Genomic DNA, 22,975 nt, shown 5'->3' with positions numbered 1-22,975 from the left:
ATGAGACTCCAGCGGCGGGCTGTTTCGACCAACCGTCACCAAAACAACGATGCATAATGATGCTGAAATTGATGGAGTGGATTAATAGGTGATTACAAAATCTTCGGTAAGGGAGCATACACAAGAATTACTTCACACACCCCTGGGAGCAAGAACAAAAAGTAGCAGACTAAAAACGGGTAAAGATCACAACCGGAGTCTGAATTAACACGTTCAAGTTGAGAGATCTAACGCGCAACCACAATTTAAGTCTTCAAAGAGTCCTTCATAAAGCCAACGACTCACCAGGCAATCGAACAGGCAGGTGCACGAGAGGTAGCGAGATATTATGCTGAAGATCTCGAAGACGCAACACCGATCTCAGTCTCAAACTTCCTCGCTCGTTAGATCCGGGAATGGCTCTCTCACCTGCCATCGATGAATCAACCCGAACAAGCAATGACCACCATGTTTAGCAAGACCACTCTCATCTCCAAAATGCAAAAGAAACGGTCTAGCTTGACATCACCCCTGTGAAGATGGTCCAAAATGCATCTTGACATCTCGATGGATTTCCCCGGAAGAGATAAGCACAAGAAACACACAGAGCGGCCATTGACAAGAAGGCCGACAACATCTTGAAGCATACCAGAAAAGCTACGGTTTTGTCAGCAGCGGCATTAATTCCCCGATCTCCCCTCGCGCGTATCCAATGGAGCGGCGGAAGATGATCGCCGACATGCTCAGGGCGAGCGCGGCGAGCTCGGCCATCCACGGCGGCGCGCAGCTCCACGGCGCGCTGCTGAAGCTCGGCTTCGGATCCGACACCATGCTGGGCAACAACCTCATCGACATGTACGCCAAGTGCGGGGAGCTTCGCATGGCAGGCGAGGTGTTCGGCGGAATGCCTGAGAGGAACGTGGTGTCGTGGACGGCCCTCATGGTGGGCTTCCTGCGGCACGGGGACGCCAGGGAGTGCCTCAGGCTGCTCGGCGCGATGCGGAGCCTCTCGGACGTCGCGCCCAACGAGTTCACGCTATCGGCGAGCCTCAAGGCGTGCGGCGTCGTCGGGGACATGGCGGCCGGCGTTTGGATCCACGGAGCCTGTGTCAGGGCGGGGTTCGAGGGGCACCACGTCGTCGCCAACTCGCTGGTGCTGCTGTACTCCAAGGGCGGGAGGATCGGCGACGCGCGGCGGGTGTTCGACGGTACTGTATTCAGGAACCTTGTCACCTGGAACGCCATGATCTCCGGCTACGCGCATGCCGGGCATGGCAGGGACTCGCTGCTCGTCTTCAGAGAGATGCAGCAGCGACGGCAAGAGGAGGAGGATCATCAGCCCGACGAGTTCACCTTTGCCAGCTTGCTGAAAGCCTGCGGCAGCCTAGGCGCGGCTCGTGAGGGCGCGCAGGTTCACGCGGCCATGGTAATCAGAGGCGTCTCCACGGCGTCTAATGCCATCCTTGCCGGTGCGCTCCTCGACATGTACGTCAAATGCCGGTGCCTGCTGCCCATGGCGATGCAGGTGTTCAATCGGTTGGAGCAGAAGAATGCCATCCAGTGGACGACGGTGATCGTAGGCCACGCGCAGGAGGGGCAGGTGAAGGAAGCAATGGAGCTGTTCGGGCGGTTCTGGAGCTCCGGCGTCCGAGCCGACGGCCATGTCCTGTCCAGCGTGGTCGGTGTGTTTGCGGATTTCGCTCTCGTCGAGCAAGGGAGGCAAGTGCACTGCTACACGGTGAAGACCCCGGCCGGGCTCGACGTGTCAGTGGCCAACTCCCTGATCGACATGTACCACAAGTGTGGGCTGACCGACGAGGCGGCGCGGCGGTTCCGGGAGGTGCCGGCGAGGAATGTTGTCTCATGGACAGCGATGATCAATGGCCTCGGGAAGCATGGCCATGGCCAGGAAGCCATCCACATGTTTGAGGAAATGCGGGCGGAAGGCGTCGAGCCCGACGAGGTGGCCTACCTGGCGCTGCTGTCGGCGTGCAGCCACTCTGGCCTCGTCGAAGAATGCCGCCGCTACTTTTCGGCGATCCGCCATGACCGGCGGCTGAGGCCCAGAGCGGAGCACTACGCCTGCATGGTCGATCTCCTCGGCCGCGCCGGAGAGCTCAGCGAGGCCAAGGACCTTGTCGCGACAATGCCAATGGCGCCAACCGTGGGCGTGTGGCAGACTCTCCTGAGCGCCTGCAGGGTGCACAAGAACGTCACCGTGGGCAGGGAGGCGGGCGAGACCCTGCTGGCCATCGACGGTGACAACCCGGTGAACTACGTCATGCTGTCGAACATCTTCGCGGAGGCCGGCGATTGGCGTGAGTGCCAGAGAGTCCGCGGCGCCATGAGACGCCGGGGCCTGAGGAAGCAGGGCGGGTGCAGCTGGGTGGAGGTTGGCAAGGAGGCCCACTTCTTCTACGGCGGCGGCGACGACTCGCACCCGCGCGCCGCCGACATCTGCTGCGTGCTGCGCGACGTGGAGAGGACAATGCGTGAGCGGCTCGGGTACAGCCCAGGGTCATCCTCCTCGTCGTCGGAGGCGGCATTGCACGACGTGGACGAGGAGTCGCGCGCCGAGAGCCTGAGGGCGCACAGCGAGAGGCTCGCTGTCGGGCTGTGGCTACTGCTTCACCATGATCATGACCATGGCGAAGGGATGGGGGGGACGAAGAGGAAGGAGGTGATCAGGGTGTACAAGAACCTGAGGGTGTGCGGCGATTGCCATGAGTTCTTCAAGGGGCTGTCAAGTGTAGTGGGGAGGGTGCTTGTGGTCAGGGACGCCAATAGGTTCCACAGATTCGAGGATGGCGTGTGCTCCTGTAAGGATTACTGGTAACTCACTCACTAATTGAGTTACTGATTTACAATGTTTAAGCTGGAATGGCCTCCAGTTACTATCTTAACTTTGGAGTCGCAGTTCTTCGAGTATTGCTGAAGAATGTATGAAAGGGGCATCGTTGGGCTCGAATTCCTTTCAATGTCTATGATTTCATCGGACGGCTATCACATACCGACCTTAGCTCAGTTGGTAGAGCGGAGGACTGTAGTGTTTGCAGATTAAATCCTTAGGTCGCTGGTTCGAATCCGGCAGGTCGGATTACTTTTTTATGCTTAGCCTTTTTTTTTCCTGCAACAGTTGGAATGATGCCTCTGATGATCGACTCCAGTTCATCAGTACGGAAAAGGACATGGGATAATGGCATAAGGGCAATGATAACACATGTCGATGAAGCAAAGCACAACTTCATCAGCGAGGTACATGGAACAACCACCCCCAGTTTTATTCATCTCGGACCAAATTCAATCAACGCACATGAAATGTGTCCAATAACACAAAGAGAAAATGACAATCGATCGGCTAAGTTCATGACTAGAGGTGCAGGCAAATCACACAATCTAGGGCCATGTTCCTCTTCGTTGCAGGTTCAAATCCTGGTAAGCAGGTTTTACATTAAGAACCAATGGATAACAGAGACTTCTGTGATTCCAAGGCCTTCAAGACTTCCTCTCCCATTCGCTTGCATCCAACTAATGTCTGCAATGGAACAACATAGCTATGTTAAGTTTCGGAGAGATGAAGCAAGGTAGAGCTAAAAATCACGATGTCTATGTAGTGCTTGCTAATTACTACTCTCCACAACAAGCGGTCTCAGCTATATAATGGGTTCACTGTACCAAAGATGATCTCCATTATCGTGTTGGGGTATCTTGTAAGTAAATGATGATTCTACTTACTTAAATTTTGGCAAAAATGCACAAGTAGCAGTTACTAAAATGCAGACATGGTATTTATTGGCAATGAATCTTACCATCCCAGGAGAATAGATGTCCCCAGTTCGGAACCCATTGTCCAGTGTTTCTGTAACCGCAGCTTCAATTCTCTTTGCAGCATTTTCTACTCCTAGGGCATATCTCAACAGCATTGCAGCACTAAGAATTGTAGCCAACGGGTTTGCCTTGTCCTGCACTCGATAAATAGAGAGTGAGGAAGCAGAATTTCAAACAAAGTTACATATTGAAAGGCAATATAGCTGTGCCTAAGGATTGTTTTCAAGTTAGAAGCTATCTCAACCTGCCCAGCAATATCAGGGGCAGAACCATGAATAGGTTCGAAAAGACCTGGTCCCTGCATACAAGAAATAAGAATCTCAGTCGCTTTAATTCCAGCGCATTTTCTGCAGAAAGAACAGCATTTGCAAAGAATTCCTTTGCAACTTGAGAGAACACTGAAGGGCCTCTATTACCGATTCACCAACACTAGCAGATGGGAGCATTCCAATGCTTCCTGTGATCATCGATGCTTCGTCCGATAATATGTCTCCAAAAATATTGTTTGTCACGATTGTGTCAAACTGTGATGATGCAGAGAATTCAGTAGGTCAGCACATTCTCATACTGCTTAGTTCATGCTATATAAATTACATACAAAGAAACAAACCTGCTTAGGATTCCGAATGAGCTGCATTGCAGCATTATCAACATACATGTGTGAGAGTTCCACGTCAGGGAATTCGGAAGCTATTGCAGTTACCCGTTTCCTCCAAAGCATAGATGCCTACGACAATGTTAGAGAAAATGTTGTATTAGTTCTGCACAGCATAGAATACTCAGTAAGCTTATCTTTTACAGAGGATTTCTAGCATCAGAAAGATGATATAAGTTACGATTGTTGTATCCAACTAGATGCCCCGGACAAATTATAGAAACATAAAATATTGATACAAAAGAAGTTTGAACGATATTTGGAAGTACCTCAAGAACATTTGCTTTGTCCACCGAGCATAGTTTCCCTCCTCTCTTGCGGGCAACCTCAAATGCAACACGGGCAATACGGTCAATCTGGGAATAGAACACGTCAACAAATATTAATATACTATTCAACATAAACTGTCTCAAACAAATTCTGACATCAGATGGGAAAAAACAGCAAGATAAAAATGATCAGCAGATTTAGTCATGCTTATGCCTTTGGATACAGAAGGACTGTCACTCATTCATGAAATAAATTTTCAGGGACAAGACAAAAATGTCCAAGGAACAGTGGCGTCACCTCAGAAACTGTATATATTTCAGTGTTAAAGCCAGTTTCCTCTCCCTTGTCATTGGTTCCAAAACCCCTAGGTTTGCCAAAGTAGATCCCTGTCACACGGAATAATAAAATACCGGTAGAAGTTTTGAGCTTCATCAGAAATGCACCCATAAATATTAAAATCAGTAATGAAAGAGGGATAACCATCCATGTTCATCATAATTTAGTCAGCATTACCGCCAGTAAGCTCTCTAACAACCATGATGTCAACTCCTTCAGCTACCTCTTTCTTTAAAGTAGATGCATCTACTAACTGCAAAAGTTTAGGACAAAGAGAAAAGTAATTACAGAGAGAAAAATTGAGTAATACCATTAGCAAACAAAACCAGGGCAGTATTGTTAGTACTTAAGTATGTAACCAGTAAATAATCAAAACAAACATCCCAAACATTGCAGTGGAAATTTGGTCATGTACTGAATTCTCTGATGTTTGTTCTGATTGTTTAGGAAATTCGCAGTACATACCAAAACATCACAACTGTATCAAAGGATTATGACAGGACATAGGAGGGCACTCTGATGCTTTTGATACATAGCATTCGATGACATAGCTGAATAGCTCTCTAAAGTCGAATGGCAGTGTTGTTCAGTTAAATAAACATAGTGCTTACATGAATTGCATTGGAACTAATACGAGATATGGATATACCTGCGGTAACACTGTGGCTGGCCGCAGATTAGCAAAGACACCAAGACCGGCACGGATATTGAGCAGACCAGTCTCCGGCTTCAGATGCTTCTCATTGTTATCCCACTTGTACCTACAACCGCAGCATCACACCCAATTACTGAAAAACACAGATGCGCCTCTCAAACTCTGACCCAAAGCAAATGCAACCCGAAGCTTCCATCACTGTAACTGCTACTGCGAAAAAAGATCGCTTTACTCACCCTCCAATCGCGCCGAGTAGGATAGCGTCGGAGGCCCGTGCCGCGGCGAGCGTCTCGTCGGGGAGCGGCACGCCGACCGCGTCCAGCGCCGCCCCGCCCATCAGCATCTCCTGGAACCGGAGCTCGACGCCTGCGGGGGCAAGGAAACATTAGAACAGGCGGTGTCATCGTCACCCTGCTTGCTCGCTTGCTAGCACTCGGTGCTCAAGGAGAGATAGAGTTTAGGTTGGCTTGCCTTCCTTGGAGCCGGCGGTGGAGAGGACGTCCTTGGCGACGGCCACCACCTCCGGGCCGATGCCGTCGCCGGGGAGCAGCGTAATGTTGTAGCTCCGAGCGGAAGCGGCGCACCTGAAGGGCGCCATCGGGCGGCCGGTGCCCCGCCGGGCAGAGGAGAGGCCTAGGGTTTTGAGCGGCGTAGCTTGGTTGAGCTGAATCATCGCAAGTCCTGTGCAGCGGGGCCCGACGATGCTGCTGTCCGCACCTCCAATCGCCGGCACCGGAATCTTACCTTGCCGTCCTCTCCGACGGCGGCGGCGGCGGCTCTCGGGCAGGCGGATTTGCAGTGCGGCGGAGCAGAGCAGGGGGGAAGCAGCAGCCGGCGGCGGCTCCTGTGTGTGGGATAGAGGTAGAGATGGAGGCCACGGGTCGTGAAACTTAGTCAACCCGAGGGGTAATACGGTAAATTTAACCCTGCCGGAAAAGACATTGATTCAGGGAGATGGCTCCTGGGAAGAAAGGCAAGGCCAAAGGGGCGGCGCCGCCGGCCGCCACGGCCAAGGAGAGCGGCGGGGGATTCCCGAGATGCCTCCGCCTGATGCCGCCGTCCACCGTCGCCATCTCCGTCCACGCCAAGCCTGGCTCCAAGGTCGCCACCATCACCGGTCCGTCCCGTGCTCTGCTCTGCTCCCCTCTATCTAACAATCCTCCTCTCCCCTTCTGCTCCAACGCTGATGACTCCATTGCAGAGATCGGGGAGGAGGCTGTGGGCGTGCAGATCGACGCGCCGGCGAGGGACGGGGAGGCCAACGCCGCTCTCGTCGACTTCATCAGCTCGGTAATCTCAAGTCCTTCGCTGCTGTTAGACACACGAAAAATTGCTTGATCTAGACGAACCTGTGACAGAGATCGATGATGATCGCTAACTCCATGGTGTTGGCATTAACTAGAACTAGTTAGTAGGGGCATTCGACTTGCAGCTCCTCTGCACTGGTTTGGGAATTGGGAACAGAAAGCAGGGGCATGCTATTTGCCTATTTGCTTTGCTGACGCGCTTCACTGTTGCAAACTGATGACCTGAGATCTTCTCCGTCGAAATTCAGACTTTTTTCCATATTGCATGTCGAATTAGGGAATCCATGAAAGTAATGCCGGGCCGTCTGTAAAGGACAGTGATTGGCAAAGCTTATTCAAGGCTCTTTTAACACTGATTGAGCATATGCGTATATTTCCAATTATTTTAAGAAACTTGGGTTGGATAATAGTAATATGTAACATATGTTTCGTTTCTCTGTCTCCCATCTGAAATTCTGAAAACCTTGTGTAAACATGCAGGTGCTTGGAGTGAAGAAGAGGGAAGTATCCATCGGTTCGGGTTCTAAATCGAGGGAAAAGGTCGTGCTGGTGCAAGAGGCCACGCTCCAAGGCGTTTTCGACGCCTTAAAGAAAGCGTGTGATTCTTCGTGATGTTTCTGTATGTTTGAACGTGTATGGTTTATATCTGATCAGAACCAGTGCTCTGCCTCCAGTATAGCTTAGATCCTTGTAAACGGAAATCCTGGAAATGGCCGGTCTCTACTTCTGAGATCCTGGTACTCATTTTCTGGAGAGAACAAGAAGGAGAGCAGCAGTAGAGATGGTTTGGCCTGACAGGCTCTGCTAAACCTGTGTATGTATGGATGATGTTCTGAATTTGTTGCTCTGCATCTGAATTGCAATCAGTTGGGCTTTTTGGCCTGTTTGCCTTTGGACCGAAAATGTCAGCACGGGAGCTGTATCTCTCTTTTTTATCTTCTTCTTTTTTTTACCAGATGCAGCCTCTATGTTGTGTGTTTGATTGGTAAAAAAAAAGTAGGTGACCAAAGACAAACCGGGGACTTGACTGCTCCAGCCGCAGTTGGATTTGTTTTCCCCATAAAACACGTTGGGAGCCTACCCATTTAGGCTGATGGAAGCGTAAACTACTCAATCCATTGGGGATTGAGAAACGTTGCTTGCGTCCATGGGTTTGCAACTTGAACAATTGGCTCGATGCAACGTGATGCTCGATCGATCGATCGCTTCGTGCCAATATATCCCATCTGCATACACCTCGAGATCTGAGCAAAAACTGATGCATGCATGCGTGGGCGTGATACGGTTTTGATTTCCCGCTAATTAATCTACTCTATGTACTCCCGTGATCTGTTCCCTTGATCGTCGATGCCCAATCCGTTGCTAATTACTGCTAATTGGCTGGCCGGCTTGGGCGCTTTGGCCATATCGATCGATCCGGCTGGGCAAGTGGGCATGATCAGTAGAGTTTGCAAAAAATTAATTAATGAGCACATGTACTGCTAATCACTATCTCTGATCATCGTCGGCATGCATGCAGTCAAACATGGACATTGACTGATACTCGAGCGAGCATGCATGCAGATCGAGGCTAGCTAGCTAGCTTTACGTCAAACTGCCTGATTGCGTCAATCGTTTCAATCAACAAGAATGATATTAATGCCGGGGGAGGAATGTAGGCTAGAGCTGATAATCAGTACTAACACGTATCTCCATGGGAGCGGACAACTCATGGTTCCTCCGTCCAGCAAAAGATGTTTCAAGTTTGTCAAAATTTAAATGTATCTAGCTAGATATGACTTAGTGCATAGATGAATTTAAATTTAGTCATTTGCTTGACGGAGGAAGTATTTGAATTGTGAATACGGTGAAAGGAAGAAGGAAAAAACAGAAGAGTTGGTCATCTCGATCGCACTCGATCTAATATATCAGTCGTGTCGTCGTAGGATGCATTGCATACATATGGTGACAGATGGATGCAAATTAAAATGGAGGTCGGTGCATGCATGCACGCGTATAGTACGTACGTAGGTATGTGCGGGGCGGGAGACATGGGGCCGCTAGCTGTGGGTTCCATTTTTTCTTTAGTCGATTTTGACTACGACTGAAATTAGCTTTTGTCTTTTTGCCGGAATGCCGGCCTCTAAACTCTAGTACGGGCACTGTACTATGTCGTGGAGGAAATCATATCAGTACCCCTACGTGCATGTGCACTACTTCCGGGACGACTCGATGGGGATATAGACTATATAGATAATTAAAGTGCGTGTCAGACCAGAGCGGAAATATAAGGCTACTGTAACCTCTTCTCGTATATAAAAAAAGTGTTCGAGCCGACTACCAAACAAATAGTTATTTCTCCGCCGACAATCGTAACCGTCCAATGAATATTTTCTTATCAATCGGATCTACATTAATCTTACACGAATCTCAATGATTAAATCAAAAATTGTTATGATCGACCTAAAAATAATTAGTTGTCAGTCTCGTAAGAAATAGCAGTTTAGTCGAGGCGCATATGCACTCATCCAGGAGAGAGAAACGATGGAGATATCGAAAGTTGTGGCCCTAGCTGCTGCTGCGAGCTGTAGCTGATGGGAACGCGACAATGCACGCCTAGCTAACATCGAGACACGTACGGTTGTCACTTGTCAGGGTTAATCCAGGGGCCAGCGCGTACTGCACGCACATTTGCTTAATTTGCTTGCCTCCAGAAATGCGATCGAGTTGGAAATTAAGCGGGTTCGTTAACTGGTTGCTGTGGCTCTGCGAGTGATGCCCCCACTTCTCGATTAAAGTAACTTTCGTACAAGCGTATCCCGTGAAAATTCTTCTCGTTTGGTGCAAACCGTGCAAACTACTCCTACGATTTTAAATTGTTGCCGAAATATTACATGTATCTAAACGATTTTTAAGAATAGATACACTCATATATGGATAAATTTGAGTTAAGAATTTAGAATCAGAGGGAGTATGTTTAAAAGTTTCAAAAAAATTCTACAAAAATACCATATGTTGGGAGTGCGATGTTTTACAAACCTGCAAAATCTCAAGTTCAAAATCAAAATTATTTGAAAAAAATTAAAGAGAAATTTACAATGAATAGTGTCAAACATTGAAAGACCATGCAGAATTTTTTTTTCGCTGCTACCAAACGAAATTGAGTTTGGACTTGAAATTTTACACATATATAAACATCACTTTTCTAACATATGTGATTTTTTTGAGAATTTTTTTCGATGAGTTTTCACAGTTTGCACCGTAGAGATGGTTTTCACCGGATACTTCGGCGAGCAGCATGCCAAGCTAGGGCCGCCCACGTGACAAATTAACCAAACACCTTGATCCGGTATCGTTCATATCGTACGTTAGGCGACGCACGTTGATCCTTCAGAGAGCCAAACCGGAGAAGCAAAATTTTTTTCGCGAGAAACCGGAGAAGCAAATTGAGGTTTACTTAAGACCAAGCTCCGTCCACGTCGATCGTCACAACTTTCGCCAGTTAGTGGAGTTTTGGTTAGTAGGACAAGTATATAAACACCACTGTCTGCATGCTGTCGAGGACGACGCATTCAAATAACCAAAAGCTAGCATATATCCCGGCCCCTAGCTAACTAGCTACACCAAACTACAGCTTTTCGTTAAAAGCTTGGCGACCTCAATCCAGCATTATTATTGTTGCTGTTATTTATATATGAACAAGCGTGCGCATGAAACAGTGCGAGTGACGGCACCATGACGTTTTCGGAGGCATATGCAAGCCAAAGCTTTATGCTGCTGGTAACGTCCAACGAACGGCCCATGTGGCAAAGACAAACATGATGATGCGTGGGAATTATATATGCACGTTCTCTGCTATCTCTACTCCAGGCACGCGCTCCTACCGTATATGCGTGGAGATTTGTACACTTGTAAAATTCGGGATTGGTTCTTTAAAGTCTCCAATTTGACATGGATGTTCGCATTTCCTAGATTTATTTCAGAACTTATCCGGCGTTGTGATTTTAGTGAGAGTGACATACCTTTCATCTGTGGTGACTTCGTCAATGTCAAGATGATGTGTCGGACAAGTCTCTCGAGGGTGCTCATAGAAGTAGGCTGTGTGTGCGTTCATAAGGGTGAGTGTGTGTGTGCGCGTGCTTGTGAGCGTCTGCGTCCGTACTGTGTTTCCGAAAAAAAAATCAGGTTGGCCGTCGTTATTTCCAACTTACTAGGACTACTTTGCACCAACAAACGTACATTCAGTACTACCACACAAGTAATAAATGGTACCCTCCGACGTAGATTGACGGATGTGTATTTTTGTTTCTGGTATTACAGCTCGACACGGATTTTTATCACTTAGTGTGGATTCAAAACGTATTCTTTGGTTTCTGAAAATCAGGGAGAAATTTATGATTGGGCCATCAATCACCCCCTCATTCCAAAGTTGTACTCCCTGTCGCTTTTCAAGAGACGACGCTCGATTTTTTCACCTTCTTATTTTATCACCCTGGAAAAGTCCCAAGTCACCCATTTTTACTCCACCCGCCCCCCCTGCTCTGCTCTCCGGTAACTGCGCCGCCGTTAGTCCTCTTCTTCCTCCCGGTCTTCTCCCGTCGCCTCTCCACTGGCTGGGTCTTCGCGGGCAGTCTCCATTTCTTTAACCTTCACCCCCCGCACGACCCCCACTCCTCCTCCACCACCTCCCTCTCTCTCAGGAGCCTTTCTTGCTTGCCTTCCCTCACATCCGCCGCCGCCCGCAACCACCTCCAGAGCCAGCCGTCGGAACATTTCTCCCACGGAGGGGAAGGGGAGAGGACGACCCATGACGAGCCCCACGGGGAGAAGCCACTAGTCCATGACGACCGGAGGCCGGCCGCCGGTGGAATGAATGGCAGATCCCGTCGACATCGACAAGGTGCCTTCTTCTACTCTTCCTCTTCCTCTGTCTCTGTCTCCGTATCTTCGCCTCCGCTTTAAAGTGCAAAATGAATGCCAATGTGGGGATAGTCAGAGCTGGCATCATTTCGGGTCGAGATGTTGCTCAAGTGGCCAGTGGGGGCTGCAGCTCATGGGGGGTGTAGGTTTGGGGGCCGGTGCCGGATTATGTATGGTATGGGCAATGCTGCCGTGCCATGATTCACTGTCGTTTGTTTTTGGAGTGGGAGATCCCGGGAGCGTCATGGTTATTCCATCTTCCGACGCCATATTTTAGCTGCCAGAGTTGAGGAGAAAAAGAAGGGCGCGATTTCGACGCAAGACTGTATCTTGATTGGAAAATGTTCGTGGGGAGAGAAGGATTGGGCGATTTCGAGCTTGGAGATTCCATTCAGGCTTGCGGCATTGTATTTTTCAGGTGCTGCTGACTGCAGTGGCCTACTGGCCTGTTAGAAATCCTTTGTTGAGGCACATTTAGGAAGGAGGATGCGTTGTGCTTCAGTCACCACCATAGTTCTTGTACAGACGGTACAAAATCTGAAAATAGATGGAGTTGAATATCTAGGTTTTGTGGACCTCCTTGGTTCAGGGCTTAAATAACATGTATTGCATCATTTCTGTGATACTGACTATCGTAGAACCAGTAGCAAGTCAAGTATGCTGTCCTGTCACTAGTCAGGACTAGCTCTGGCATCACCATTGTTCTGTATGCTGCTTGTGTTCTACAGGTCTGTTTGATCACAAAATGATTCTTGCAATCTCCCGTTCTAGATATTCTCAATAATAACTGTGTTCATGAAGGTGGAGAAACATGCTGTACCCTGTAGTAGTGCCTTTCCATGTGGGCTCGAAGAATTAAAAAATACAATGAATGAAACAAAGCTACAGACAAGCATTTCCTATTAGTTAGTTTTGTTCTGAGGGAAATGGACAAAATGACACATGGATCTTTCTCATTAGCACTGGTGCTATCAAAGTTTGGATGGTGAAGTAGTACATCTATAGGAAATGTTCTGAATCCTGATGGAAGAGTTTGTGTTCATGTTTTACCAACGTTCTGCACCATTACCGTACTTAATAATTATCTTCATCCTCATGAATTTTGCAGGCACTTATTGCTTTAAAGAAAGGCACCCAGCTGCTTAAATATGGTCGCAAAGGGAAGCCAAAATTTACTCCCTTCAGACTATCAAATGTAAGTTGACTTCTTTATGTTGCAAAAGTTATAATCTCTCACTGTCTCTTTTTCTCTGTATGAGCGGGCCGTCATGTTTTCACAAATTGATCTTCGAGAATGGGTTTTGAATTTTACAGCCTGAACTAGATCCCTTGTTCTTTTCGATGGCTTTCCTTTCATTTATGGTTCATGCCTTCATGGAACTGGAACAGGAATGTCTTAAAAATGGCAACCATAAGTAAATTTGCAACACGAGAATTGAGAGCAGCATCAATCCTTTTTGCAGTTATTACATTTTCTTAAATATTTTCTATTCTGTGCTCTACAGGATGAATCAACGCTTATTTGGATCTCTGACAACACAGAGAAAAGTTTAAAACTAGCTTCTGTGTCCAGAGTTCTATCAGGACAAAGAACGGTGAGGACATTCTAAACATTATGGTCATATTTTTTCGGAAATCTTAGATGTCTCAACATCTATTCTTTTCAGCTGGTTTTCCAACGTTTTCTGCTCCCTGAGAAAGATCATTTATCCTTCTCACTCATATATAATGATGGAAAGCGATCCCTTGATCTGGTATTACAATCTGAATCTATTTGACATTATCATTTTCTTCCCTTTCTGATTAAATATCATCTAATTAGTTTAATTCTTGTTTTAAAGATCTGCAAGGATAAGGTTGAAACACAGGTGTGGTTTACATGCCTTAACGCATTGATATCTCCAGGACAACACGGATCCCAGCCACAATACACTGATGGAATGCGCACTGGTGCCCTTTCTTTTGATGTAAATTCCCCGCTTCAGCACTTATCAACAATCTTGAATTTTGATTGCTTGACTGATGGTTTCATATCATCTAAGCCATTTCAATCTTTTAAGGCAAAACCGTCTGCATCTTTCCAGCAATTTCAGTTCTACTTAGTAACTAGTGTTTTTTATAGCTGCGATCAATTCCCAGTCCACTACCAACCTTTATACTCTAGTATATTTTTGTTGACTCTTGTTGCGACAAATCCCACACTACTCTCATGCGTACAATATGCAGTAACAGATTGGGAGAACTGATCTAATGTCTATAAGTATCTCATAACAACAGACCAACTATTCATGGGATTCTGTCCAACGGAGCTTACATTTTGTTTGATGTTCTTTTGATGCACTCATGTGTTACAAAACATTAACTCGTTGTATATCTGTTTTCAAGTGCATCGTTCAGTTTCTTTCTAGTCCTCTACAAAATAGATGCAACCTTTGCAACATCGGATACCAGGCTTCTGAACTTCCTACTATAATTCATTTCAGTGTGGCAGAGAAAGCAGCCTAAGCAGTAGCTCTACTTATACCACGGATTCTCTCGAGAACAAGTTGAGCTCAGCAAATTCTACCAAGGACCGTTCATCTGGAGAATATACATATTCAGAGAGGACAGATGCGTCAGAAATGCAAGTGAAAAGTGCTTCTTCATCAGACATTCGAGTCAGCGTTTCCAGTGCCCTCAGCACTTCAAGCCATGGTTCTGGCGAAGATTCTGAATCGTTTGGGGATGTTTATGTCTGGGGAGAAGTCATGTGTGATACCACTTCAAGGTCAGGGTCTGATGGAAATGTGCACGGTCCTGGTGCAACTACTGATATTCTTGTACCAAAGCCCTTAGAATCAAATGTAATGCTTGATGTCAGTTATGTGGCTTGTGGTGTGAAGCATGCTGCACTTATTACAAGACAGGCAGAGGTATTTACATGGGGAGAAGAATGCAGTGGCAGGCTTGGTCATGGGGCTGGTACAAGCATTTTCCAACCACGTCTACTGGAGTCATTATCAATCTGTAACGTTGAAATAATTGCTTGTGGTGAATTCCATACTTGTGCTGTTACTGCAACAGGTGATCTTTACACTTGGGGAGATGGTACCCACAATGCGGGACTCCTTGGTCATGGTAGTACCGTGAGTCACTGGATCCCAAAGAGAGTTTCAGGTCCTCTGGAAGGCCTTCAGGTTTCAACCGTCTCTTGTGGTACATGGCATACAGCTTTGATAACTAGTTCTGGACAGTTGTACACGTTTGGTGATGGTACATTTGGAGCCTTAGGTCATGGAAATCGAGAAACGATCTCGTATCCAAAAGAAGTGGAGTCTTTGAAGGGTTTGAGGACTATTTCTGTTTCATGTGGGGTGTGGCATAGTGCTGCTGTTGTTGAGGTTATCATGACACAGTCAAATGCTTCGTCTGGAAAGCTATTTACCTGGGGAGATGGAGACAAATATCGCCTTGGGCATGGTGACAGGTCTGCAAAACTCAAACCAACATGCGTGCCTTCACTGATAGATTACAACTTCCATAAGTCTGCATGTGGCCATACTCTTACGATTGGATTGACTACTTCAGGGCACATGTTTACTGTAGGGAGCTCTGTCTATGGACAGCTTGGCAATCCCAATAACGATGGAAGGTATCCACGTCTGGTAGAAGATAAGGTTGGAGGCGGTGGTGTTGTGGAGGTTGCCTGTGGATCTTATCATGTCGCAGTCTTGACAAACACCGGTGAAGTTTACACATGGGGTAAGGGTGCAAACGGAAGATTGGGTCACGGTGATATTGCAGATCGTAAGGTACCTACACTTGTTGAGGCTTTAAGGGACAGGTCTGTAAAACGCATTGCTTGTGGATCAAGCTTTACAGCTGCAATCTCTCAACATAAATGGGTGTCTGGCGTGGAGCAGTCTCAGTGCTCGGCATGCAGACAGCCATTTGGGTTCACTCGAAAGAGGCACAACTGCTACAATTGCGGCTTAGTGCACTGTCATTCATGCAGTTCAAAAAAAGCTCTAAGAGCAGCATTGTCTCCTAATCCTGGAAAGCCATATCGTGTATGTGATTCATGTTACATGAAGCTAAGTAAAGTCTTGGATTCTGGTGTCAGTTATAGCAGGAACACTATACCTCGCATACCAGGTGATACCAAGGCTGAGAGAATGGACACAAAGGCAACCAGAGTTGCATCAGCTACTAGTTCAGATATGATCAAGAATTTAGATGTGAAGGCAGCAAAGCAGACAAAAAAGTCTGACCATGCTCCACAGTTCCCTGCAATTTTGCAGTTGAAAGACATCCCTTTTGTCGGACCAGGTGACCTGAACAATACAGGTTCTACAGTATCAAATGGATACTCTAATGACACCAGATATGCTCCACAGATTTTAAGAATGCCGCATCTAAATTCCTCGAGCTCTTTGTCCTCTGAAAGCATCGAGAGTTTCAGGGAGGCGAATGAACTTCTGAAGCAAGAGGTTCAGAAACTACGAGCTGAGGTATGTTTGGTTTTAATATTTTATTGCTGTAACTATAAAACAAGCAGAGAAACGGAGTCCTTATGCCTGTATATGAATCAGGTTAGTAGCTTGAGACAGGAACGTGAACAGCAAGATAATGAGTTGCAGAAGTCGGAGGCAAAAGCCCATGAGGCGGTGACACTTGCTGCTGAAGAGGTGTCCAAATCGAAGGCTGCAAAAGAGGTTATAAAATCACTGACGGCACAGGTGATATTTCAAATTTCATTCTGCAGCGTCATCAATGTTATAGTTGATACTAGCAACATATTCTTGTGCCAGTTTCTTCTCTTACCTGTTGTACCTTTTGGCATTAACCATTCATAAAAAATGTACAAGGAATAACCTTAATCAGTAACATCGACAGGTAAAAGAAATGGCTGAGAGGCTTCCTCCAGGAGAGCATGACATGAAGCCACCACGGGTTGTGTATCTACCTGGTGGTGTAGTTTCTCCTGAAATTGGGGGGAGAGAAAGCCAGAAGAGATATCAGCCAGGAGGCATTCATTATTCCCAAACACCGACTTATGTTGCGTCTGCTCGGGTTAATGGGCTCCCTCCACAGGTCCATCAGACAAGCAACCCCGGTGATAACGCGATGGTTCCACACGAGAGCATGTTTGAAAACTTCAACAAGAGCAAAGATTTCCCAGCTGCTGCTGCTCAACAGAGGACGAACGGTGGGTACCGTCCAAGATCAGAGGATTTTGATCGGAGGGAAACAGAAAGGTTCCAAATAAACCTACAAGGTTGGAACACGAGAGGCTCTGGTTCACCCAGTAATCAGGTCGAAGCAGAGTGGATAGAACAGTATGAGCCTGGGGTGTACCTAACCCTAGTCTCTCTTCACGACGGAACCAAAGAGCTGAAAAGAGTGCGGTTCAGGTAGGCGTTTCCATGACAAGAACTGATCCCTCACATCCTTGAACGAGTAACCACATTTTTCTGATTTTGAAGCATTCTTCCTCCGTGAGTAACCTAGCGCACAATTATTTTCTTTTTCTTTTTTTGCAGTAGGAGAAGATTCGGAGAACATCAAGCGGAGTCATGGTGGAGCGAGAACCATGAAAAGGTGTACGACAAGTACAACGTGCGGAGAACCGACCGCATCTCTTCTGTGATGACGTCTTAATTAGTTCCCGCGCCTGCAATTTTCGCTAGATGTCCATCCGGTAGTGCAGCATGCTTCCATTCTTTACCGTTTCGTGCGCGGCACTCATCAAGAAAAGAGAAAAAGGCGGAGCTGAAATTCAAGCTACGGATGATGCGCTCATGGCTAAGCCTGCTCGTCAGTGTGGCGCGCATGCAGTCTGAATTATCCGGGGCTCTCAATCTCTCTGTCTGACTATCCCCAAACGTGTATTGTTGTTGTTGTGGTTGTATAGAAGCACAAATGATATTCATTTCACACGGTTGGCACCTAACAGGAGGCAGTTATGTGCTGTCATTGCTCTTCTGACCACCATGATACAGCAAGCCTCCATGTATGTATATTCCTTTGCTGGATTAATAGATGAGCTGGAGGAGATCAGGAGAAAGCTCTTCCAGCTTTGCTGTTCTGAACTGGAACTGGATGTGAGCTCCAGTGGGCGCAGCATTTTGTGATGGAATGAATCAGCAGAGCTAGAATAGATAGATGGATAAAAAGATAACGTCGGCAAAGTGTATATGCTGCTGCTGATGCAATAGTGAGTCAGTGTGTCCAGTAACAAGAATCTAGATATCAGCCTAGTTTGGACGGATAACAAATTCTGATAAGCTTGGATCGAATTTAAATTTCGCTTTTGGTTTCCACACAATGAGGATTTGGGGGTGGGTCGGCCAAGGCTGACTCGATTCCATCTCATCTCATCTCAGATACGCAGCTAGTAATACTATCTTTTAGTCCCAGGCTTTTGGGATGACGGTGAGGTCCTTTACTAGTACTAGGACGTAATGAAGTTTATCCTTCCTTTTACTAGGAGGACGTACGTGATGGAGTTTATCGGGTTAAGGATGACGATATTCCTTGATTGTGATCCTGGCTATTATTATCTATCTGCATCGCTGGTCGATCTATGGCCGGCCATACAGATTCTGTTCTCGCTCCTGGACCCTAGATTGATACTCCGATCGACAATATCTCTTTGTCCTCCTGTGCGTCAGCTGAAACTTTACGGTGATCGGTCTTCGATCCTTGCTGGTTCTGACGACGCAGAGCGCAGATTAATTAGCACTCCTGCTCCTGCAAATGCATCCTGTCGTCATCGCAATTCCGTTTTCTGGAATGGATGAAGACAGAAAGGGAAGGAAATCTCAAATCTGCTGGTCAAGGAAAGGAATGTACTAGTCGGATGTCTCTGAACCGAGCAGACCAGTCTAGCAGAGCAGGAACAATTCTTGGTTCCTGAATTGAGGCAAAGCATATGCATCGGCCTTTTTTTCAAACGAGTCCGGGCAAATGCAAAATGCCAATGGTTTCTTATGTCCGGGCAGCTAGCTGCACTGCACAGTCCGGCCGGCGCCCCCATCTGTTATTACTGCACTGTACCAGTGTGCGTGCGTGTGTGTTTGGGCTAGATACAGTATAGAGCTAATCGATTGGATTGGATCTCAGTCTCAGTCTCAGCTAGCAGCAACTCTCATGTCATCAAGGTCCTGTCACCTCGCATGTCTCAGCCGGGACGCTGCTACAGTTGTACAGTACTACTAGTTGCAGGTTTTGGGTTTTCACGTTTTTCAGGGAGAGGAGGATCCGGACTTCCGGGAGGACAAGGGTACAATCGATCTGAAACACTGAAAGAAGAAAGATCGCGTGATGAGATATACATACACCTGTGACTTGAGTGACCTATCCCGGCCTCTCTGCTCACTCAACCGTATAGCAGACTCCAGAGCTGGCCTACGGTACTAGCAGTATTATTATTACTACGTGCAATACAGATATACATAGGGACTCCGGGAGGGTACGTGCTGTCAATTCTGTTCTCGCAACAAGGAAGATTGTTTCGTATACCCAGTAGACAGATCATCGATGTATGTACAAGCCAGCCCGAGATCGATTGCACAACTCCATGGATTTTGGACACGGTATATTGGTAGCGATCTGGTTTGACATCAGTAGCAGTCCATGGCATGCATCCCATGAGAGCTCACAACACCACGGAAAAACGTACAATCGAGTGTACCTACACTTGTTGTGTTCGATAAGATTTAATCAACACACGGAAGCTCCTTTCCCGCATCGTGATCTATCACGAGTGCCTGCAGGAGTTTTTTTTGTTTTTTGAAACCATCTAATTTTGGCATGTCTATATGCGTGTCTACAAATCTCGGCTAAACAAGTTTTGGACTTTATCTAGAAACGTGGGTATCTAAATACGTTTCGGTGTGTAAGTGCATGAGTATCTACACAAAGTTGCTGCAACTAATTTGATCGGAGAAAGTACTTTATTTTTTCATACTTTGATAAAGAGGCTCGAGTCAGAGCTGCATGTAAGGTACATGCTATTCAACCCTTTATGCATACACCATAAGTGTCCTTTGTTTTTACATTGATTCCACTTATTGACCCTTCTTCATCTATACCAATATATTAAATTGGAGTTGGTGGTGATGGTACGGTCATGGTACGTCACTTTCACCGAAATTACGAATCTGCCACCGATGTCCCCACGTGTCTTTTAATCCCGGCTCCTGCAGTCCGCAAGCACAGAAAAAACACGTACTACAAAAAAAACACCAACAGAGTCCTCCTCGCTCTTGCTCCTCCTACGAATCTCACCCTCACCCTCTGCCCGATTTGGATCTCGCCCACGCCCGCCGGCCGCCCTTGTCGCCTCCACCAGCTCGTGCGCGTCGGCGGCGTCCGTGTGCGGAAGGCGGCTGCGGACCCGTGGCTCCGTCGCGCGCTCCGACCGCCGCCTCCACTGGCTCGTGCGCGCCGGTGGCTCCCCGCGAGACTTGGACGGCGATGGGATGAGCCTAAGGCCGGGATGGCGGTGGCCTCGCGCAAGGCAGCAGGGACCGCGTCAACGCGAGGCATCGGTGGCCCTCCAGACGCACAGTGGCGGGTGGCGATCAGTGGCCGGACGCGATGTGTCGGCGGCGCACAACCGTACCTGGCGGCAAGTAGGAGCAGATGGCGCACGGGAGTGGACGGGCGGCGGAAATCTACGGGCAGAGGCGGTGCGTACAAGTGGGCGGCCGCGCATGGCGACGTGATGTTCGGTGGCGAGATGAATTAGGACGGGGGGAGGAGGAGTTTGCACTCAGAGTGGATGGAGAGGATAGTGAGAGGGAGAGCGAGAAATTACGAAGTAGGAGTAATAGGAGAACAGGAAAAAATAAACAACATATCATAATCGCTATATACATATGTACTCATGAAACACAACAACATTTTAATTTGACGTTTTGATACAATTTTCCGCTGTTCCGTACCAAGGTTCTTTTGCTAGTCTTTTCTAAAGTACCAGATGATCTATTTATTTATTTAAACTAAGTACTGGATGATGATTCTTGCTGATCTCACAAGTTCATGAACCAGCTAGCTAGACTTATCCTCTTCACAGGACATATTGTGTATATTATCCAGTTGACACTGAAGCTATTCTTTCATTCCATTCTATCCCATCTTAGCTAATTACAGTGACTGGTTCTCTTAATCAATCCCCCTTCACACGGACATGCTGGATATGATGGATGGATCGATCTCTCCCGTCTCCGGTTGACCTTTGCTGTGTCGTCCCATCGTCTCAAGCCAATCAAGCACGTACGTATACGCCGTACTAGGCACTAGCTAGAGTACTGCATACTACTCCGTATGCATTCATGAATAGGACCGATCGACACACACGGAATACTTTTTGGGAGAGACGTGACCTTCACCTCGCCCATGCCCGCGCCGTGCGCCTCACTGTATATATAAGTGCCACTGCCACTCTCTCTTCTTCCATTCTCGATCCCATTCACCATTGTTCCCATCGATCCCAGACCAAAATCTCAGTTATAGCACAACCAAAATGGCGCGCCGCCTCTGCAGACCACGCGCTGCTACTGCTAGTGCAGCCGTCGTGGTCTTCCTTGTCCTCCTCGTTGCCGTCGCCGTGGACGGCTCGAGAAGCATCGGCAGCAGACGGCCGGCGGTGATGTTCGGCGAGCAGCTGCCGCGCGCCAGGCTGCTCATCCCGCCGTCGGGCCCTTCGCAGCGCCACAACTCTGTCGGACCGGAGACAGAGTATCCCGACAAGCCAGCCGACCAGCAGCTGGCGCATAGTGCTCCATGATGGACAGACAGTCCATGGGTCGCCCCGTCCGTCCTCAAGGTGACCTTTTGGCTGGCTACGTATGTATATAAAGTGTTCCTACGTCTACGTGCGAGATATGACACGATGGTCATTAACTGAAAGTGAAAGCTTGCCGTGTGACACAGAGCGGCATCATGCTTCTTATATTTGATTTTTGCTTGACATCTTCTCTTCTTTCTTTAGATTTTATTAGCCACTTACTACTCTTAGATACTCCAGCTCCTCGCTTTTGTTTAAGTAGCTCTCATCTGGTGAAATGGTCGATACTATTAATGGAATCTTGCATTGTGTCCTTCATCACTTTGCCCATTTCTTTTAATTATTCACCATTGTCTGAATTCTCGCTGTCGTCAGAGAGAAAGCCGCGTACAGTAATTAAATGTACCGTCCTTTTTTCTTTCTCTTCTTTATGGAATTGCAAGAGGGTGATGGATGGATGGATGGATGAACTGTCAGGCTTCAGCTGTTTGCTAGGACGATGTGTGTGCAGCAAATGTTTGGCAGGATGAATATTCAAGCATTTGTCATTGACGCGCGTACCCGTCTCAGCCCCCATCATATATTGCTACGACTGTTCCCTGATCGACCTTCCTGGTCTGCACCTGCACGCCCAGATTGCCTGCACCAAGTTTCCAAAGGTGTAGTAGGACTCCCAATTTTCTCTGAAACTCATCGTGTAACAGGAAGCTAGTACATAGCTAGTCTACTTTGTACAATTGTCGATTGGCGAGCGAGAAAGAATACATGGCGATCGATGGCACAGTGAAATGTCGCTTGCTTGATTGCTGCTGCTGCATATATGGCGGCAGGTAAAGAGCACTGTAGCACACATCATCAGCAGGCCATGGGCGCCGGCCTTTTTTTGCTTGTTGATTGACTAGATAACTCGAGCAAAGCAAGCCGTACGTACGTACACTGGTACTAGCTAGCTAGCTAACTACACAAACATTACGTACTCCCTCCGATCGTGCATGTTTTGATGTGTACAGTCCGATAGCTGCTGATCGATCGAGAGATATGCATATGTATGATGAGTTGCAAGTACGTTTGGTAATGAAAAGAAAAGGCGACCACTTGTGGCAAACAATTCATTGTTTCCTAGCAAGCACGGAAGACTAATTACGTAATCCCTCCAATCCATATTACTTATCGAAATATTACATGTATCTAGACGCTTTTTAAACATAAATACATCCATATTGACCAAGTAACATGGGTCGGACGGAGTACCATTTCCCCGCACCAATTTA

The 22,975-nt window shown here is 47.4% G+C and overlaps 4 protein-coding genes and 1 non-coding gene across 6 annotated transcripts; 4 read left to right on the top strand and 1 right to left on the bottom strand.

Annotated features, from left to right (window-relative positions):
• Positions 1 to 288: 288 nt before the first annotated feature.
• On the top strand, positions 289 to 2,957 carry LOC100836108 (putative pentatricopeptide repeat-containing protein At3g15130). Its single transcript, XM_003580815.4, has one exon. It carries the CDS (start codon positions 692 to 694, stop codon positions 2,813 to 2,815), a length of 2,124 nt encoding a protein of 707 aa, XP_003580863.1. The 5' UTR covers positions 289 to 691; the 3' UTR covers positions 2,816 to 2,957.
• Positions 2,958 to 2,989: 32 nt separating this feature from the next.
• On the top strand, positions 2,990 to 3,076 carry TRNAY-GUA. Its single transcript is given in 2 exon segments — positions 2,990 to 3,026; positions 3,041 to 3,076. It is a non-coding gene; the product is annotated as a tRNA-Tyr (tRNA).
• Positions 3,077 to 3,235: 159 nt separating this feature from the next.
• Positions 3,236 to 6,579, bottom strand: LOC100835182 (3-isopropylmalate dehydrogenase 2, chloroplastic). The gene is made up of 11 exons (XM_003580812.3): positions 6,195 to 6,579; positions 5,960 to 6,089; positions 5,718 to 5,829; positions 5,246 to 5,321; positions 5,030 to 5,118; positions 4,732 to 4,818; positions 4,418 to 4,534; positions 4,224 to 4,331; positions 4,052 to 4,105; positions 3,789 to 3,941; positions 3,236 to 3,514 (listed from the first exon to the last, which is right to left on the bottom strand). Exons 1-11 carry the CDS (start codon positions 6,394 to 6,396, stop codon positions 3,431 to 3,433), a joined length of 1,212 nt encoding a protein of 403 aa, XP_003580860.1. The 5' UTR covers positions 6,397 to 6,579; the 3' UTR covers positions 3,236 to 3,430.
• Positions 6,580 to 6,636: 57 nt separating this feature from the next.
• Positions 6,637 to 7,933, top strand: LOC100835801 (UPF0235 protein C15orf40 homolog). Its single transcript, XM_003580814.4, has 3 exons — positions 6,637 to 6,840; positions 6,925 to 7,013; positions 7,511 to 7,933. The coding sequence occupies exons 1-3, from the start codon at positions 6,678 to 6,680 to the stop codon at positions 7,640 to 7,642; spliced, it is 384 nt and encodes a 127-aa protein (XP_003580862.1). The 5' UTR covers positions 6,637 to 6,677; the 3' UTR covers positions 7,643 to 7,933.
• Positions 7,934 to 11,513: 3,580 nt separating this feature from the next.
• On the top strand, positions 11,514 to 18,000 carry LOC100835494 (PH, RCC1 and FYVE domains-containing protein 1). Of its 2 annotated transcripts, XM_003580813.4 has the most exons (9): positions 11,516 to 11,909; positions 13,038 to 13,124; positions 13,435 to 13,524; positions 13,597 to 13,683; positions 13,771 to 13,896; positions 14,413 to 16,419; positions 16,501 to 16,647; positions 16,805 to 17,322; positions 17,452 to 18,000. In XM_003580813.4, the coding sequence occupies exons 1-9, from the start codon at positions 11,883 to 11,885 to the stop codon at positions 17,567 to 17,569; spliced, it is 3,207 nt and encodes a 1,068-aa protein (XP_003580861.1). In that variant the 5' UTR covers positions 11,516 to 11,882; the 3' UTR covers positions 17,570 to 18,000. The 2 variants fall into 2 exon arrangements, with proteins under 2 accessions (XP_010240645.1, XP_003580861.1); XM_010242343.3 differs by having other exon boundaries at positions 11,514 to 11,909; positions 14,413 to 16,647.
• The last annotated feature ends 4,975 nt before the right edge of the window (positions 18,001 to 22,975 follow it).

Source organism: Brachypodium distachyon, chromosome 5, assembly GCF_000005505.3.
Source record: "Brachypodium distachyon strain Bd21 chromosome 5, Brachypodium_distachyon_v3.0, whole genome shotgun sequence".
Taxonomy (NCBI): domain Eukaryota; kingdom Viridiplantae; phylum Streptophyta; class Magnoliopsida; order Poales; family Poaceae; genus Brachypodium; species Brachypodium distachyon.
The sequence above is the reverse complement of the archived record's forward strand: the minus strand, read 5'-3'. Positions and strand labels throughout refer to the sequence as shown.

Excerpts from the sequence above, each read along its gene's own strand:
- LOC100835801 (XM_003580814.4), top strand. The coding sequence starts at position 6,678 with ATGGCTCCTGGGAAGAAAGGCAAGGCCAAAGGGGCGGCGCCGCCGGCC. Across the intron at positions 6,841-6,924 it reads CAAGGTCGCCACCATCACCG|AGATCGGGGAGGAGGCTGTG; the intron begins GTCCGTCCCGTG and ends ACTCCATTGCAG. Across the intron at positions 7,014-7,510 it reads TCGTCGACTTCATCAGCTCG|GTGCTTGGAGTGAAGAAGAG; the intron begins GTAATCTCAAGT and ends GTAAACATGCAG.
- LOC100835182 (XM_003580812.3), bottom strand. The coding sequence starts at position 6,396 with ATGATTCAGCTCAACCAAGCTACGCCGCTCAAAACCCTAGGCCTCTCC. Across the intron at positions 6,090-6,194 it reads CACCGCCGGCTCCAAGGAAG|GCGTCGAGCTCCGGTTCCAG; the intron begins GCAAGCCAACCT and ends TTGCCCCCGCAG. Across the intron at positions 3,515-3,788 it reads ACATCTATTCTCCTGGGATG|ACATTAGTTGGATGCAAGCG; the intron begins GTAAGATTCATT and ends GTTCCATTGCAG.
- LOC100836108 (XM_003580815.4), top strand. The coding sequence starts at position 692 with ATGGAGCGGCGGAAGATGATCGCCGACATGCTCAGGGCGAGCGCGGCG.
- LOC100835494 (XM_010242343.3), top strand. The coding sequence starts at position 11,883 with ATGGCAGATCCCGTCGACATCGACAAG. Across the intron at positions 13,525-13,596 it reads TTCTATCAGGACAAAGAACG|CTGGTTTTCCAACGTTTTCT; the intron begins GTGAGGACATTC and ends TATTCTTTTCAG. Across the intron at positions 13,684-13,770 it reads GAAAGCGATCCCTTGATCTG|ATCTGCAAGGATAAGGTTGA; the intron begins GTATTACAATCT and ends CTTGTTTTAAAG.